This window comes from Ammodytes marinus (assembly GCF_949987685.1).
Source record: "Ammodytes marinus genome assembly, chromosome: 22".
NCBI lineage: Eukaryota > Metazoa > Chordata > Actinopteri > Uranoscopiformes > Ammodytidae > Ammodytes > Ammodytes marinus.
The window spans coordinates 10,795,361-10,809,812 of record NC_137226.1 but is presented as its reverse complement, the minus strand read 5'-3'; the positions used below and the strand labels follow the sequence as shown (position 1 = coordinate 10,809,812).

Sequence of the window (14,452 nt, the reverse complement as noted above, 5' to 3'; positions counted from 1 at the left end):
CACTGAAACGGTCATTGGGTCCTGTGTCCTTGACCTTACTTTTCTGATAAGGGAAAAAGAGATGCAGTGTGTACACAAAATACCAGAAAACAAATCACAGTACGAACAAGTTCTCATGACAAAATATCACATAGAGCATGTGAAATGCATGTGAATACAAAATGTATTCCTTGGGGACATTGCACTTTATGTGTCGCCAAGGTTGGACCTGAGCCACACGAGAGCTTGTGCACACACAACCACAGAAGTCAAACACAGCTTGCACACGGATAGGATAGAGACACAGGGAGGGAGAGAGAGAGGGACAGGGCAGCATGCAAACTAGGAAAAGAGTAGAGGTTAAATCTCTTAGGGAGGACGAATCAGATCCAGATCTCAGAGAGAGAGAGAGAGAGAGACCCAGGAAGAATGATGGTCCAGCACAAAGAGTCTGACTGAAAAGAAAGATAATGAGGGGAGACGTAGCTTTGGCAGCTTTTTTTTTTGTAGATTTGTCGATAGGACAAACCTAGACTATAGTAGTCAGACTAACTAACAGGTAACTGTACGGTGGCCCTTAAAGGTCAAAAACACAACACCATTTCAGAAAACACTTCAAATTGGAAAGTATAGTTTAGTTCAGTGTGACGTTGTTTTGTGAAATGTTTTTTACCTTCAGGGCCACCGTACACTCAGCCTGTGATATACACGAAGACAATAAGAGTTATCTAATCTAATGAATCATCTGTATCCCTGTTTGCAGATCCTAGATTATTACCGATGGATGACTGCATCCTCTCCTCGCTGTCTCTGCCTCCCGGGACCAAACCTGCCATGAACTCTTGCTCACCTGCTCACAAAGACTCAAGCCCGCCGGTGATGCACACAGAACGTCTGAACGCTCCCTCCAACACAAGCGGGAGTGGGCGGAGCCTGGAAGCAGCCATACAAAGACTGAACCAGACCAGAGACTCTGTCGGTTTGCAGCCGAGGGTTAGAGGCGGGAACAGTTCTCAGGAGAGGAATGTGATTGGTACACAGCCATGCCATGATGCCATAGACCTCACTACATCTAACGAGGCTGCTGAAGTGGACCCGGCAGCCGATGACAACAGCCATAGCTTGATAGGAGGGCGCGTACTCAGGAAGAGGAAGCTGAGCGGGGGGGTGGACTTTCCCGCAAAACAGCCTGCGCAGTCGACAGCTTTCTTGTAAGTTTGTGTCAGAAATGTTTTGTTCACTTGAAAAACACAAATACTTTTAAAGGTGCAAATCCTCAATTCTGGAAACTGCTTGTTGTGGAAAATCAGTGGATATCTCCTCACGATCCGCTACCTGTCTGTACTGTTAATACACAGCCTAGCCTCTGTAAACTTGTATGTAAACAAAGGGTATGTCAACAAAGAAGGCTCACCATAGCTTGCAACATGCCTGTTTCAGAGCCTAGGCTGTGTATTAAGACTGGATTTTTTTCTTCCAGAGTACATAGTATGTGCATGTAGCGGATCGTGATGAGATAGTCACTGATTTTGCCAAAGAGTGATTTTGACAGCTAGCGTCCTCCAGAATCACTGACTCCACCTTTTTAAAAGCTGGGCTTCCTAATTGGTTAAGAGTGCAGGCATCACGTTTTTATTTTTTTCTCATCACTCGTGGTTTCATTCACTTGTTTACCCTTTACTTGTTTAAGCGCTCTGAGTGAGAGAAGAGCGCTATATAAATAAAATGTATTATTATATTACCCACACTGGCTCCAAGGCTCCAAGGCAATGTAGGTACAGTATGTTGTGGAAGGTGGAGATATAGCAACAACTAGTGGATGGATTGCCATGACATTTGGTACAGATATTCTTGATACCTATTCCTCTAGCGTCACCATGAAGTTGACATGTGTGGGTTTGAGTGAAATGGCTTGATAGTTTTTTGTTTATAGTTTGCATTACAATTCGTACCCTTTATAAGCCTCTAACTTTTCATTTAACGCTACCGCCAGGTCAACATTTAAATTTGTCCAGTACTTTGGTGTTTTGCAAAACACCTGCAAAACTCAAATGACATTCAAATCAAGAATATCAGCTGTTCTTTTGTGTTAGGGGCTGATGCTAACATGCTAAACTGAGCAGCATGTTTGCATTGTCATCATAAGTATATTAGTGTTTAGCTTAGAACACCCTTTTGAATATTTGTAGTAGTTAGTTTTTCTTTGTTTTACTCCATGTACTTGTAACCTGTAGCTTTAAATCTGTGAAACGCTCATTGTGTCTATCTCCTTTATTGCACATATTCTTTGCAGCTAAATTATGTCCAGATTAGAGCTGATTTTTCGGGGATCACAAAGTGAGGGAGATCACTTTGATCGGATTAGAAGAAGGTGTGAAAGCCAAATCTTTGCCTCGTTATCCATTGTGTCTTTTTCCACCTTCACAGGGATTCCTCAATGGATGGTGAGAATTCAGGTGAATCTCCTCTAATCTCAATATGGGGAGAATACACAGGTTTGTACAGTTTATGCATGGAATGGATGGAAACTTGGGTTTATCCATCTGTGATTAGGTCTGGTACTTAACTCTTTGATATTTCATGTTAGACCCTCAGGAAGGCTCCCTCCCAGTTGCAATAGACACAAAAGTTCCCTGGGCGGACGAGGAGACGCTCCATTTGCTGGACATCTGGGGGAAGGACTCGATGCAGCGGGCTTTGAAGGGCTGCCTGAAGAACCGTCACATATTCACGCAGATCGCACAGAAGATGTCAGAGAGGGGCTACATGAGAACAGTGGAACAGTGCCAGACCCGCATCAAACGACTGAAGAAATGCTTCCGCAGGAACAACAAGTGGGTATTAAAGGTGCACTGTGTAACTTTGCGTGTGTCAGAGAAGTGAACATTTTCTAAGGTATATTCTAACAAACTTTGCTGCCAAGAAAAAATTGGATCCCTGGAACACTGTTTAAAGTTAGAAAGCTACCTGAAAATGTGCTCTTTCACTGTTGTTGTTTACAGCAGCAGGGCCCCACAGTTTTGTTTACAACCATATTCTAGTCTTACATTTGGTTCCAGGTGCCTCGAAATAATTGTGTCTTGATTTATGATGATAGAATTATTCAATACTAAGAATAAGTTGTAGAGAAAATATGTTCTGTAAACTAATTGCAGGCTATGCAAATGTAAACAAATGCAAATGTAGTGCACCTTTTAAATTAACAATCGTCATTCATGCAATTTTTTCATATTGCTGTATTTTCATCAGAATGTCATAACTGAAATCTGTGAAACAATAGAGAAAAAAGCAATTGAAGCAAAAAATTCCCTTTTTCCTTTCACCTGATCTCACACCAGAGGGAACTCCAGGCCAGAGTATAAATTCTACGGGCCACTGGAGCGGGTACTCGGCAACTCTGCGTCCTCGGCTGTCCCTGAGGTCACCTATGATGTGGAGGGGGTCATCGATGAAGACGAGCCCCAAGAAGACGTCGAAGAGAACATGCAGTTTCTCTGCCTTACCAATCGTCTGGAAAGCGGTATGATGTCACATTTTACATTCTTTTATTACATGACATGTGTTCATGATTGCTTGATTTGTTTGACCAACATTCCAGATCTTGGACATAATCAGTTTAGGATCTAATTCACTATTTAAGAAGCTGCAACCAGAGACATGACTGAAAAAATAATCAATTAGATGTGGTCAAGATTTTGATGTCACAGGGGGTGCTCGTGGTGTAGTGGTTAGTGTGCCTGTCCATAGAGGCTCAGACCTCCAAAGTAGCAGACCATGGGTTCAAATCTGGCCGATGGTCGTTCTGTGCATGTCGTTCCCCTCTCTGCCCCTTTTCATCTCTGTCTCTCCGACCTGTCTAATAAAGCATAAATAAATGCCAAAAAAACTCTTAAAAAAAAAAGGATTTTGATATTATTAAGAATGTATTATTAGGTGACTGTTATTTGTCTTCATATCGACAGATGCTTCGCAAAAAAAAGTAAACAGACCTTAAGAATTGTAAATCCTTCTATAATTCTTCGACAAATACTCAAAAATTGTGATTTGGTATTTTGATTTAAGGTACTAGAAGCGTCCCGTGGACCGACTTAGAGACTTCGACCCTCATCAACACGTGGGGTGAGGACCAGATCCAGCAGGAGTTGAGAGGGATGCACAGAAACGGACACATATTCTCCATCATATCCAACAAGATAGCTGCCCACGGCTTCTCACGGACATCCGAGCAGTGCCAAACCAGGTTGAAAAGGCTGAAATCACGTTTCAGGCAGTGCTACCAAAGCAAGTATGTATGCTTGCAGTATGAAAAGATATAAAGAAAAAGTTCACGACTTAGTTTGTTGATGGCTCTCTCTTCTTTATCCTTTTCGATGTAGCTTGAGCGGACTAGAGCTAGTCCAGTGCAAGTTTTACAACGAACTGGGCAGGATTCTAGTGAAGGATTTCGTCTCAGTGCCGCAGTTGGATGAAATAGGAGGAGAGCCTGAAGACAACGACGGTCCCTCGTCCTCCCAACAGGAAATTGGTAAAATCACATTCCAGATATACATACAGTATATGTTTGTTTGTTTGTTTTTAGATGATCAACGCTAGATTGTCAGGTCATCTGTCGAACACATTTTATGGATTTTTTGGGTAGGATTGATATTATAAATAATACATTTTAATGATGATTTTAACTTTAAGGATATGTACAGTTAAATTCTTCTTTATAGTTCCAAAATTTCAAAAATACAACTAAAGCAGTGTGGTTAATACCAAACAAAGTAGTCAATGATACATTAAAGTCTTGTCATTCCTATGTGTGTCTCTTCAGAGTCTCCTGTGGGCGTTCAGGAAGACCGAAAGAAAGTCCCCTGGTCGGACAAAGAGACCATCATCCTTTTGGAGATCTGGGGAGACCCGCAGGTAGGGGAAGACATCTATGCATTTTTAACTCTGAAACTACTACCATCTGCCTTCAGTTAATCAATTCCTTCATTGTTTCAGTTGGTTAATATTTGCCACTTTACTAAGAATGTCCTTTTACATTTAGGTCCAGCAGGGCATGAGACGCTCCCAACACAACGGTCACATTTTCACTGAAGTGTCAGAGAGACTCAGCGCCAACGGCTTCCCCCGCACAGCCGACCAGTGCCACACCAGGATCAAACGGCTGAAGGCAAACTATCGGCAGTGTCAAGAAAACATGAGGTAAGAGCTGCACGTGTCTATTATGGAACTCTGTTGAGTTAAGAAAGGCCATTAGTGAAACTTCCATAACTGTGAATATTTATCTGTTTACTACACTGTACTGTAGGATTGTAGTACGTGTGTGTGTGTGTTTTAATAAAACTGATTTTTTTTTTCTGTCTGTAGCTCCGCTGGGACTGACAAAGTCGACTTTAAATTCTACGATCTGCTTGAACAAATCCTTGACAAGCAGCCGTCAACATCTGCCACTATGGTGACGGACTCCATTGAAATATCAGAGGACTCCAATGCTGAATCAGCGACTGAAACAGGTAGGAAAAATAAAGTGGATAGTTTGTCAGCATACAAAAGCATACAAAAGAGAACTGAAAACTTCCTGCAGAAAATGTGTTTGATTGCTCTTAGCTAAGGCACCGATTAACTTTTACATTCATGCTCTTTTGAGGTTGTTGAGCGACTACTAGTTTGATGCTTTTCTTAACAGTGTTTTTCAATGGGATAAATGTAAATGCTAATATGTAGTGTAGCAACACAGGTAGCGAACCTAGAGTCAACAAACTGACTCGGTTCACGTTTGCTAGCACTAGCCACCGTAAGCTACTGGTCATACCAGATCAAGTAAGGCTAAGGAACGAAAACCCCTACGTTTTTGAATTGGGAAATGGTGTGTTTTATTACTCGTGAATTAAATTTTTCATTTGTAAGAGGGGAAATGAGTCATGACCTTAGTAGCTGTTATTAAATATCAAAAACCAGTCCAAAGCAATGACAAGGGCTGTTTGTTTTTGTTGTACCGCTAGATGGAGAAATCGCCATATCAACGGAGAGAGCAGCACCTACCTCGTGGTCCGATGAGGAGACCCTGGCACTGATTGAGATTTGGGGCGGTGACGAGGTTCAGAGGGCCATGCGGGGTTTCATCCACAACGGACACGTTTACGCCAACATTTCGGAGAGAATGCAAGACCTCGGATTCTCCAAAACCTCCGAGCAGTGCCGCTGGAAAGTCAAGGCACTTAGGAACAACTTTCGACAGAGCTACGACAAGAAGAAGTGAGATCAATCTTTTTGTGTCAATTTGCCTGTTTTATCCGTTTGCTATTGACTTTAAAGGTGCACTATGCAGTTTAGGAGGAGGGGGGTTTGTTTACATTTGCAGGACCTGCAGTAAGTTTACAAAACATATTTACTCTAAATGTAATTCTCATTTTTGAACTTAATTATTTCGAGGCATCCGCAACGAAATGTGAGACTAGAATATGGTTGTAAACCACACTGTGGGCCCTGATGCTGTAAACAACAACAGTGAAACAGTTACTTTTCAGGATGTCTTTCTAACCTCAGACCGTGTTCCAGGGATCCAATCTTCCTGTGAGAAAAGCTTGTTTATATTGCGTTGAGCAAATATACTAGAAAATGTTCACTTCTCTGACACACCCAAAGTGACATAGTGCACCTTTAACGGTTCACATTTACGTCTTTTCATGTCTTATTCTAGACGTGGCAGGAAAGTAGATTATCGATTCTACGACCAGCTGGAACAAATCCTTGGACCGGAGGCAGTTTCTGTGGACGAGTACGATGAAAGAGATGAACCAACAGACACGGATCCAAGTAAAGTTATTTTCGTTCACTCATAATGCAGTTAGAAGAAAATCCCCTGTCAGATAAACATTGAATAATTCTATCCTACCTCTACATCTACCCAACAGGTGCAGATGGCTGTAACGTAGTGTGGACAGACCAGGAGACGGTCGCTCTGGTTGAGCTGTGGGCTACGGATGACGTGCAGCACAGCCTGAAAACCTGCGTGAGAAACATGCACATATACGCTGACATATCGGAGAAAATGGTCGCCATGGGATACCCGAGGACGACAGAGCAGTGCCACTCCCGGATCAAGAGGTTGAAGAAGACTTACAGGCGCTACTGCAACAGCCGCAGGTAAACAAGACATTATTATACCGAATATAAGCAAGAAATGTTTTTATATCAAATTAAAGCTATAGTGCGGAACTTCTCTCGCCCCCCCCCCCATGAGGGATTCTGAGTTATTACAATAACACTGTCCATGCATCTACGTTTTTTCTTAGCAGTAGAATCAAACAACTGAAACATTTCGTCTGCACTGCTTGGGATTTTTTCTGAGGTTTTATGCCGGTGTCAGTGGGGGCGACACCAGTTTGTAAAAGCTGCCATACTGAGAATTACAGCGAAAGTTTTTTTTTTCTGAGCTGATAGGCTTTATCAACTTTGCGTCAACTCATTCTGTCGATTGCTTGAATGTAACAGACATTCGTTCGTATGAAAAAGTTACACACTAAAGCTTTAAAGATCACCATTTCCACCCACCCCCCTCCCCCCTAATTTTGCTTTTGATTGACTGTTTTTCCAGAAGCGGAGGACGGCCTGCTGTCTATCGATACTTTCACCTCCTGGCTCCAGTGCTCGGGGATAACTTTTCATATGTTGATGCCGACAGCACTGCCACTGACGCCACCTTGAATATGGACAAGGATATTGAAATGTGTAGGTTTAAATACAATCAAGTCTGTTAAATCATTTGTCTCATCACGCCTTTTGGACTTCTGGAACCGTACACTTTTACTATGTCAATTTCCAAGATTTAAAAAACCCTTTCTTTTCTCCACAAGTAGACGAGCAGCCGTCAGCCAGCCGCCTCCTGGCCGACCTTAGCAGAAAGATGCCGTGGTCGGACCAGGAGACGCGCACCCTGCTGGGGATCTGGGGTGAAGACAGTGTACAGCTCACCCTGAGGGGCTGCCTCAAGAACCGCCACATCTTCGAGTACATCTCTGAGAAGATGGGCGACCAAGGCTTCATACGCACCACCGATCAGTGCTACACCCGCATCAAGCGTCTCAAACATGGCTTCCTCCATGAGAAGTAAGTGAACACAAAGCTATGACTATTGAAACTCACATCTGCTCTATCGGGCAGTATATAAAGTTAAAGTTTACCATTGATTACTGTCAAATGTTATATTGAGATCTCAGTATTCAAGGTCTTGTGACTGAAAGGCTTTGAATGTAGTTGAAACTCCAGGAAAACCAGTAGAACTTTTTATTTTAATGCTTTCCTCAGCTTTTCCTTTGTAGCATCAGTAGTCACTTCTAAAACAAAAGTTGATGGTTGGTGAAGATGTCTGAATTTAACGTAATTGTTATTAAAATAGCTCTATGTGTTGTCCTGTTTGGTGGTAACTTTTCATGTTTATTTACTTTTTAATTCAGGGAGGATTATAAATTCTTCAGTGAGATGGATGAAATCTTCAGGAAGGAGCTGAAAGAGGAGGACTCTGTCGCGGACATGTCAGTCAAAGAGGAACCAGATGACCAAACACTAGTGCCTGCTCAAGAGAAAGGTAAAACTAAAAGAGACTTTTCATGTAGTTTTTTTTTTGTTAATGTATCGACTCCACATTATTAAATAAACAATTTGGGATTTTCAAGAAGTAATTTGCTATTGACTTTAGTGAGCTTTAGAGTCGCTGGTAGTTAAGTTAAGTTATCTCTATGAGTCAATTTACACAAGGCACATTGAAATTTGTCTTTTGGCATATCCCCTCTCAAGTTCACACAATTCGGAGGGGGTCAGAGCGAAGGGTCATCCATAGTACAGCACCCCTGGAGCAGTTTGGGGTTAAATGTCTTGCTCAAGGACACAATAGTAGAGATGGTGGGCACCGTAGTACCAGCCACCACTAGTTTTACTACTAACACCCTCCTGTTCGGTGCCTACCACCCTGAATTGTGTTACCTTTCAACAGAGCCAGGCTTGCGCTTTCCCCTTCTGTGTACAGTTTGTATGCTAAGCTAAGCTTAGAAGTTTACAAACTTGAAAGATGTACTGACTTTCTCAATGAACTCTCAGCAAAAAGGCAAAATAAGCTTAATTCTCAAAAAATGTCAAACTATTCCTTTCCTCTTCCACTCTTTTCCCTCAGCTACCCAGTGGGCGACTGACAGCTCTAAGCTGCCCTGGAGCGATGGGGAGACACAGGCCCTGCTGGACATCTGGGGCAGTGAGGAGATCCAGGAGAACTTGAAAGGCTGCACCAAGAACAAACACATCTTCATCCAGATCTCTGAGGTCATGGTCAGCCAGGGCCACCAGCGCACCTCCGACCAGTGTCAGACCAGAATCAAGAGGCTGAGGGCTAATTTCAGACACTTCCTCGAAGGCAGAAAGTACGTACCATTGTTCATTGTAAGGGGGGGGGGGGGGGGTTGACCAGGTGGCTTAATGTGGCTAGATCATGCTGTACTAGGTCTTCACATTACATTCTGCGTGGTCTTCATACAGATTTATTATCTTAGCTTGTTTTAAAGCTCCTAACATTTGATCCAATCCTGTTGTTCACAGCATTTGAAGCACAACTTTTTTTTTATCCTAAGAATGAGCTGTGAAATTCTGTTTTTTTCTTTTCAAGGGGAGAGAAACAGGAATGCAAGTTCTTTGAGCAGTTGGTGCAGATATTTGGCAGCAAGTATGTACCAAACAACGACCCCCTGGCCGACGATACAGCAGATGTTGAAGGTAAGATGTCGCATTGCCTCACTGATTCGCATCATGTTAGCATGAGTTAGCCACTTTCCCCATGTTTTCAATTGTTTTGCTAAGCTAAGCAAACTGGCTGCTTGCTTTAGCTACGTAATAAGAGCACAAGCTAGTGAGACATATCAATCTCAACTCTCAAAGCAAACAAGCCAATTTCTCAAAATATCAAACTGTTCCTTTTAACATGTCCTTTACTCATGTAGAAAAAAAAAGTAGAGATCACTAAACCAACTCATTTATATTCCTATTTGGAAAGTGTTGCTCAAACAGTTAATAACTCAAATTTATTGGTCTGATCCAGAGTCCTGAAACTGTCCGTCATCGTGGAGCGAGATTAACGAGGACACAGCAGCTCCAGAAGAGAAAAAAAAAATAAACTGAACTGAAAGAAACTGTTCAATTGAATTAAACAGCTGTGATTGCAGTTGTTTACAGATGACCAAGAAGGAGGGCCTGTCCATGCTCATCCAAGCCCTTTGTATATATACTAAAAAAATACTTATACATTCTTCATACACACATACCTGCTGTATGCTGTAGTGGTGCGTGCGTGTGTGTGTGTGTTTGTGTGCGTGTGCGTGCGTGTGTGTGTGTGTGTGTGCGTGTGTTTGCGTCTGTCCACCAGAGTGTCTTTTTGATAATTAATTACGATAGAGCCATGACACTTAAAAACCAGGGAGCTCAGGGATCGAGGTGATAAAATATGAATCTCTGATCTTGACCTGGAGACCTCCAGAAATCATGTTTTTGATAGTATTCAGTTATTTTGTACTTGAAATAAAGTTAAGTGAATCTAAGCACATGCAAGAGGAAATACACGCAAAGGCCTCTATTACTGTAACCACAGCAAACGGCTGCTTTTTCTGTTGTTGTTGTTGTTGTCTTCAGGTCTCACTTGTTTAATCTTTCTGTCTTTGCCTTTGTTTACAATGTTATTATTATACTCGGTATGAGTCGACCTGACCAGAATTTTATTTATTTATTTAAATTATGTTTCTCGTTTGTATCCCAAAGTTTTTACACTTTAATTATGTCACACTTCAAAAGATTGAATTGAAGCTATTTTTGTTTCCATAAATGTGTAGAGGTTTTGTCAAGTCCATTAAAAAGAAACTTGAAATGTTGATTTTTTATTTTTTTTTGCCGTGGTTTGTTGCATGATCATCCATAACTGTTTAAGATTGTGGACCGTACACTAGAAAACCAAATAAGTAAAATAAAACACAATTGGAAGTTGAAATTATAACCTAACAACCATATAACTGCTCCATTCAAATGAATGGCACATTCACAGCTTGACAAAATATGGCAAGCAGACAAATGCACTTTATTATAATACCACAAATCTGCAAAATAAAAAATGTTAAAGTATATTAAAAATATATTAGGTAATCAGAGTTCAGGAAAGGTTCAGGGCTTTATTGCTTTGGTTTGAGCAACAAAGCTATTTCATCAATTTACAAATAAGTGTCATCTTTTTTCCATACAGAATGATAGCAGTGTGACCAAAATTGCATTAAGATTAAATCATTAACCAGAGATTTAGACAGTGATTAATGAAAGAAGGCAAGGCAAGCTTATTTACATAGCGCATTTCAGCAACCACTGTAGGCTAGACTGTATCACCGAAAGGGAATAAAATACATTGTATAAAAGACACATTCTAACTAAGGGTAATAATAATAGGCTACATTGCATTTATATTGCGATTTTCTAGAAACTCAAAGTTGCTATTGTAATAACTAAAAGAACAAATGTGTTTTGTTAACATCTCATGTTTACTACCCTGCAGTGATTGTACAGTCCATCTCTCTAACCCAGACAGACTCTAAATGATTTACTGCTGTTTACATTATCTGCTGTCTGCCGGAGCTTCCTGCTCTGCCTCTATTAAGTTAGTTGAAGTGTAATGAAAAGGCCGCTAGGCAACGACTATGGTTTCCAGTCGCGAGGCCATTAGTTTGTCTTACTACTGTACTGAAGCTACAAGGTTTGCATAACATTTCACTGGAACTAACTTTATCACAGAAATGCAAATGTGTAGCTCCCAGGCGATGTCTCCTAATGACTTTAATCATCTGAAATTTCCTGCACACAAAAGTAACGGAGTACATGTAAGTGCGCAAGAGGCCTACAACTTTTGATTTTGAGGTATTTTTACTTAAAATTGATTTTTTATGGTTTGTTTCTTAAGGTTTGAGGTATTATTTTCATCATAGAATAACAGGATTGCAGAAAAATCAAATGTTTAAATTAGAATAGAAAATAAATTGAATAACAAATTGAATAGGCAATCAAATATATATAAGTAGGCTACCTCTTAAGGAAGAAATCTAAATTCTATGTAATGAATATATACACTTAGATTCTGGAGCCTATATATGCATAAACATATAAAACATGATAAACATTTATTTAAATGTGAAATCTGCAATAGTAGTGCATGTAATATGAGTTATTTCATAGGCCACTTCTACATCATCCTTTTTTCAGGGTAACCCTTTCACCTTCAACGTCACCCTGTTTTAAAGCTCATAAACGGAACAAACAAACATTTGTTGTGGATTTAGCCGTTACAAAGTTATGGTAAACCAAATAAACAGTGATCCAAGTTAACTTTGCATTCTAGCTGCAGTTGCTAAATGACTTGAGGCGATCTGTAATGAACAAACGATGGACCAGAGTCAAGATTAAAATGGCTGCTACACAACAGGGCATTGTCACTTGTTTTGGGCCATTTGCTGAATCAACACATGCTGATGCCATAGGTTTAAAGAGATGGTACTTAAACATAAAGTAAGTTATGAAGTCTTTACACATAAAAAATAGAACAAAGAATGATCTCAAATGTTAAGTGTGTAACTTTATTCATGTAGTACATGTTTGAAGGAAATACAATGGTGAATGGACCGTACAAAGTGCCTCTCTAGTCATAATTGACCACTAGAAGCACTTTGCACAGTAGCATTCACCCATTGACACAAACACACACACACATTCACGCTCTAATGGTAATCCTGAGGCTATGATCTAGTCAATTTGTTGCCTCTCATCAACCCATCCACACAAATAATAATGCACCAATGGCAGCAGCTACCACGTAGGGTCCAGCTAACCATTGGGATCAATTTGGGGTTCAGCGTGTCGTTCAGGGACACTTGGCATGCATAAAATCATATAACAGCAAAATACATAAAAGTGAGGTAGCAAATGCTCGTTTAAATAAATTGCATGACGTCATTTGGAAACAACAACATTCATGCGGGTAACGTGGCAAATGCTAAATCAATAAACATCACAAAGTAGTATAACAGCAAAAAACAAAATTCATAAACAAGTAAAGAAGCAAATGCAGAAATAAATTGCATGAAGACATCGTTTAGCAACAACAAAATCATGCGGGTAGCAAATGCCAGAAAGTAGGCCTAATAACGCTCTAATGGTAATCCTGAGGCTATGATCTAGTCAAATGTTTGCCTCTCATCAACCCATCCACACAAATAATAATGCACCAATGGCAGCAGCTACCACGTAGGGTCCAGCTAACCATTGGGATCAATTTGGGGTTCAGCGTGTCGTTCAGGGACACTTGGCGTGCATAAAATCATATAACAGCAAAATACATACAAGTGAGGTAGCAAATGCTCGTTTAAATAAATTGCATGACGTCATTTGGAAACAACAACATTCATGCGGGTAACGTGGCAAATGCTAAATCAATAAACATCACAAAGTAGTATAACAGCAAAAAACAAAATTCATAAACAAGTAAAGAAGCAAATGCAGAAATAAATTGCATGAAGACATCGTTTAGCAACAACAAAATCATGCGGGTAGCAAATGCTTACAGAAAGTAGGCCTAATAACGCTGTGATGGTAATCCTGAGGCTATGATCTAGTCAAATGTTTGCCTCTCATCAACCCATCCACACAAATAATAATACACCAATGGCAGCAGCTACCACATAGGGTCCAGCTAACCATTGGGATCAATTTGGTGTTCAGCGTGTCGTTCAGGGACACTTGGCGTGCATAAAATCACATCGCCGCAAAATACATAAAAGTGAGGTAGCAAATGCCCGTTTAAATAAATTGCATGACGTCATTTGGAAACAACAACACTCATGCGGGTAACGTGGCAAATGCTAAATCAATAAACATCACAAAGTAGTATAACAGCAAAAAACTAAATTCATAAACAAGTAAAGAAGCAAATGCAGAAATAAATTGCATGAAGACATCGTTTAGCAACAACAAAATCATGCGGGTAGCAAATGCTTGAACAAAAAATATACACAAAGTCATATAGCATCATAAAAAACATGCTGGTAAATGAGCAAATGCAGAAATAAATTGCATGAAGACGTCGTTTAGCAACAACAAAATCATGCGGGTAGCAAATGCTCACAGAAATATACAGTAGATAAAGTCATTTAGCATCAATTTCAAGATTTGATGCAAGCTGGTCCAAAGCCAAGCTTTTTGTTTGAAGATTTCAATGTTCATCTTCTCCTCTTGCTGGCTATGTCCACCAGAGTGGGACTCTCAGACCTGTGCGTAATGGGGGGCAGCTTGATGTTCTCCTGCCTCCTAGCCTTCTCCTCTCTCTCTTTCCTCTCTTGGCGAGATGGCAGCACACATGTTGGCAGCCTTTGCTCGTTGCCGCTCTTTGGCCTGCAGCGTTTCACTGGGGCGTTGA

At 40.7% G+C, this 14,452-nt stretch overlaps 1 protein-coding gene across 1 annotated transcript in view; it reads left to right on the top strand.

Annotated features, from left to right (window-relative positions):
- The window catches only part of LOC307268767 (uncharacterized protein), a gene marked incomplete at its 5' end in the record, with an annotated part of 73,975 nt that extends 63,125 nt beyond the window's left edge, over positions 1 to 10,850 (top strand). Inside the window, 19 exons of the mRNA XM_080051513.1 lie at positions 659 to 665; positions 743 to 1,190; positions 2,407 to 2,474; positions 2,567 to 2,813; positions 3,318 to 3,499; positions 4,042 to 4,264; positions 4,356 to 4,504; positions 4,796 to 4,887; positions 5,015 to 5,172; positions 5,338 to 5,483; positions 5,973 to 6,225; positions 6,671 to 6,786; positions 6,885 to 7,116; positions 7,568 to 7,701; positions 7,830 to 8,079; positions 8,427 to 8,557; positions 9,140 to 9,383; positions 9,626 to 9,732; positions 10,055 to 10,850. Coding sequence (XP_079907639.1) covers positions 659 to 665; positions 743 to 1,190; positions 2,407 to 2,474; positions 2,567 to 2,813; positions 3,318 to 3,499; positions 4,042 to 4,264; positions 4,356 to 4,504; positions 4,796 to 4,887; positions 5,015 to 5,172; positions 5,338 to 5,483; positions 5,973 to 6,225; positions 6,671 to 6,786; positions 6,885 to 7,116; positions 7,568 to 7,701; positions 7,830 to 8,079; positions 8,427 to 8,557; positions 9,140 to 9,383; positions 9,626 to 9,732; positions 10,055 to 10,062 — 3,195 coding nt within the window. The 3' untranslated portion in view covers positions 10,063 to 10,850. The remainder of the gene's footprint in view (positions 1 to 658; positions 666 to 742; positions 1,191 to 2,406; positions 2,475 to 2,566; positions 2,814 to 3,317; positions 3,500 to 4,041; positions 4,265 to 4,355; positions 4,505 to 4,795; positions 4,888 to 5,014; positions 5,173 to 5,337; positions 5,484 to 5,972; positions 6,226 to 6,670; positions 6,787 to 6,884; positions 7,117 to 7,567; positions 7,702 to 7,829; positions 8,080 to 8,426; positions 8,558 to 9,139; positions 9,384 to 9,625; positions 9,733 to 10,054) is intronic.
- Positions 10,851 to 14,452: the final 3,602 nt, after the last annotated feature.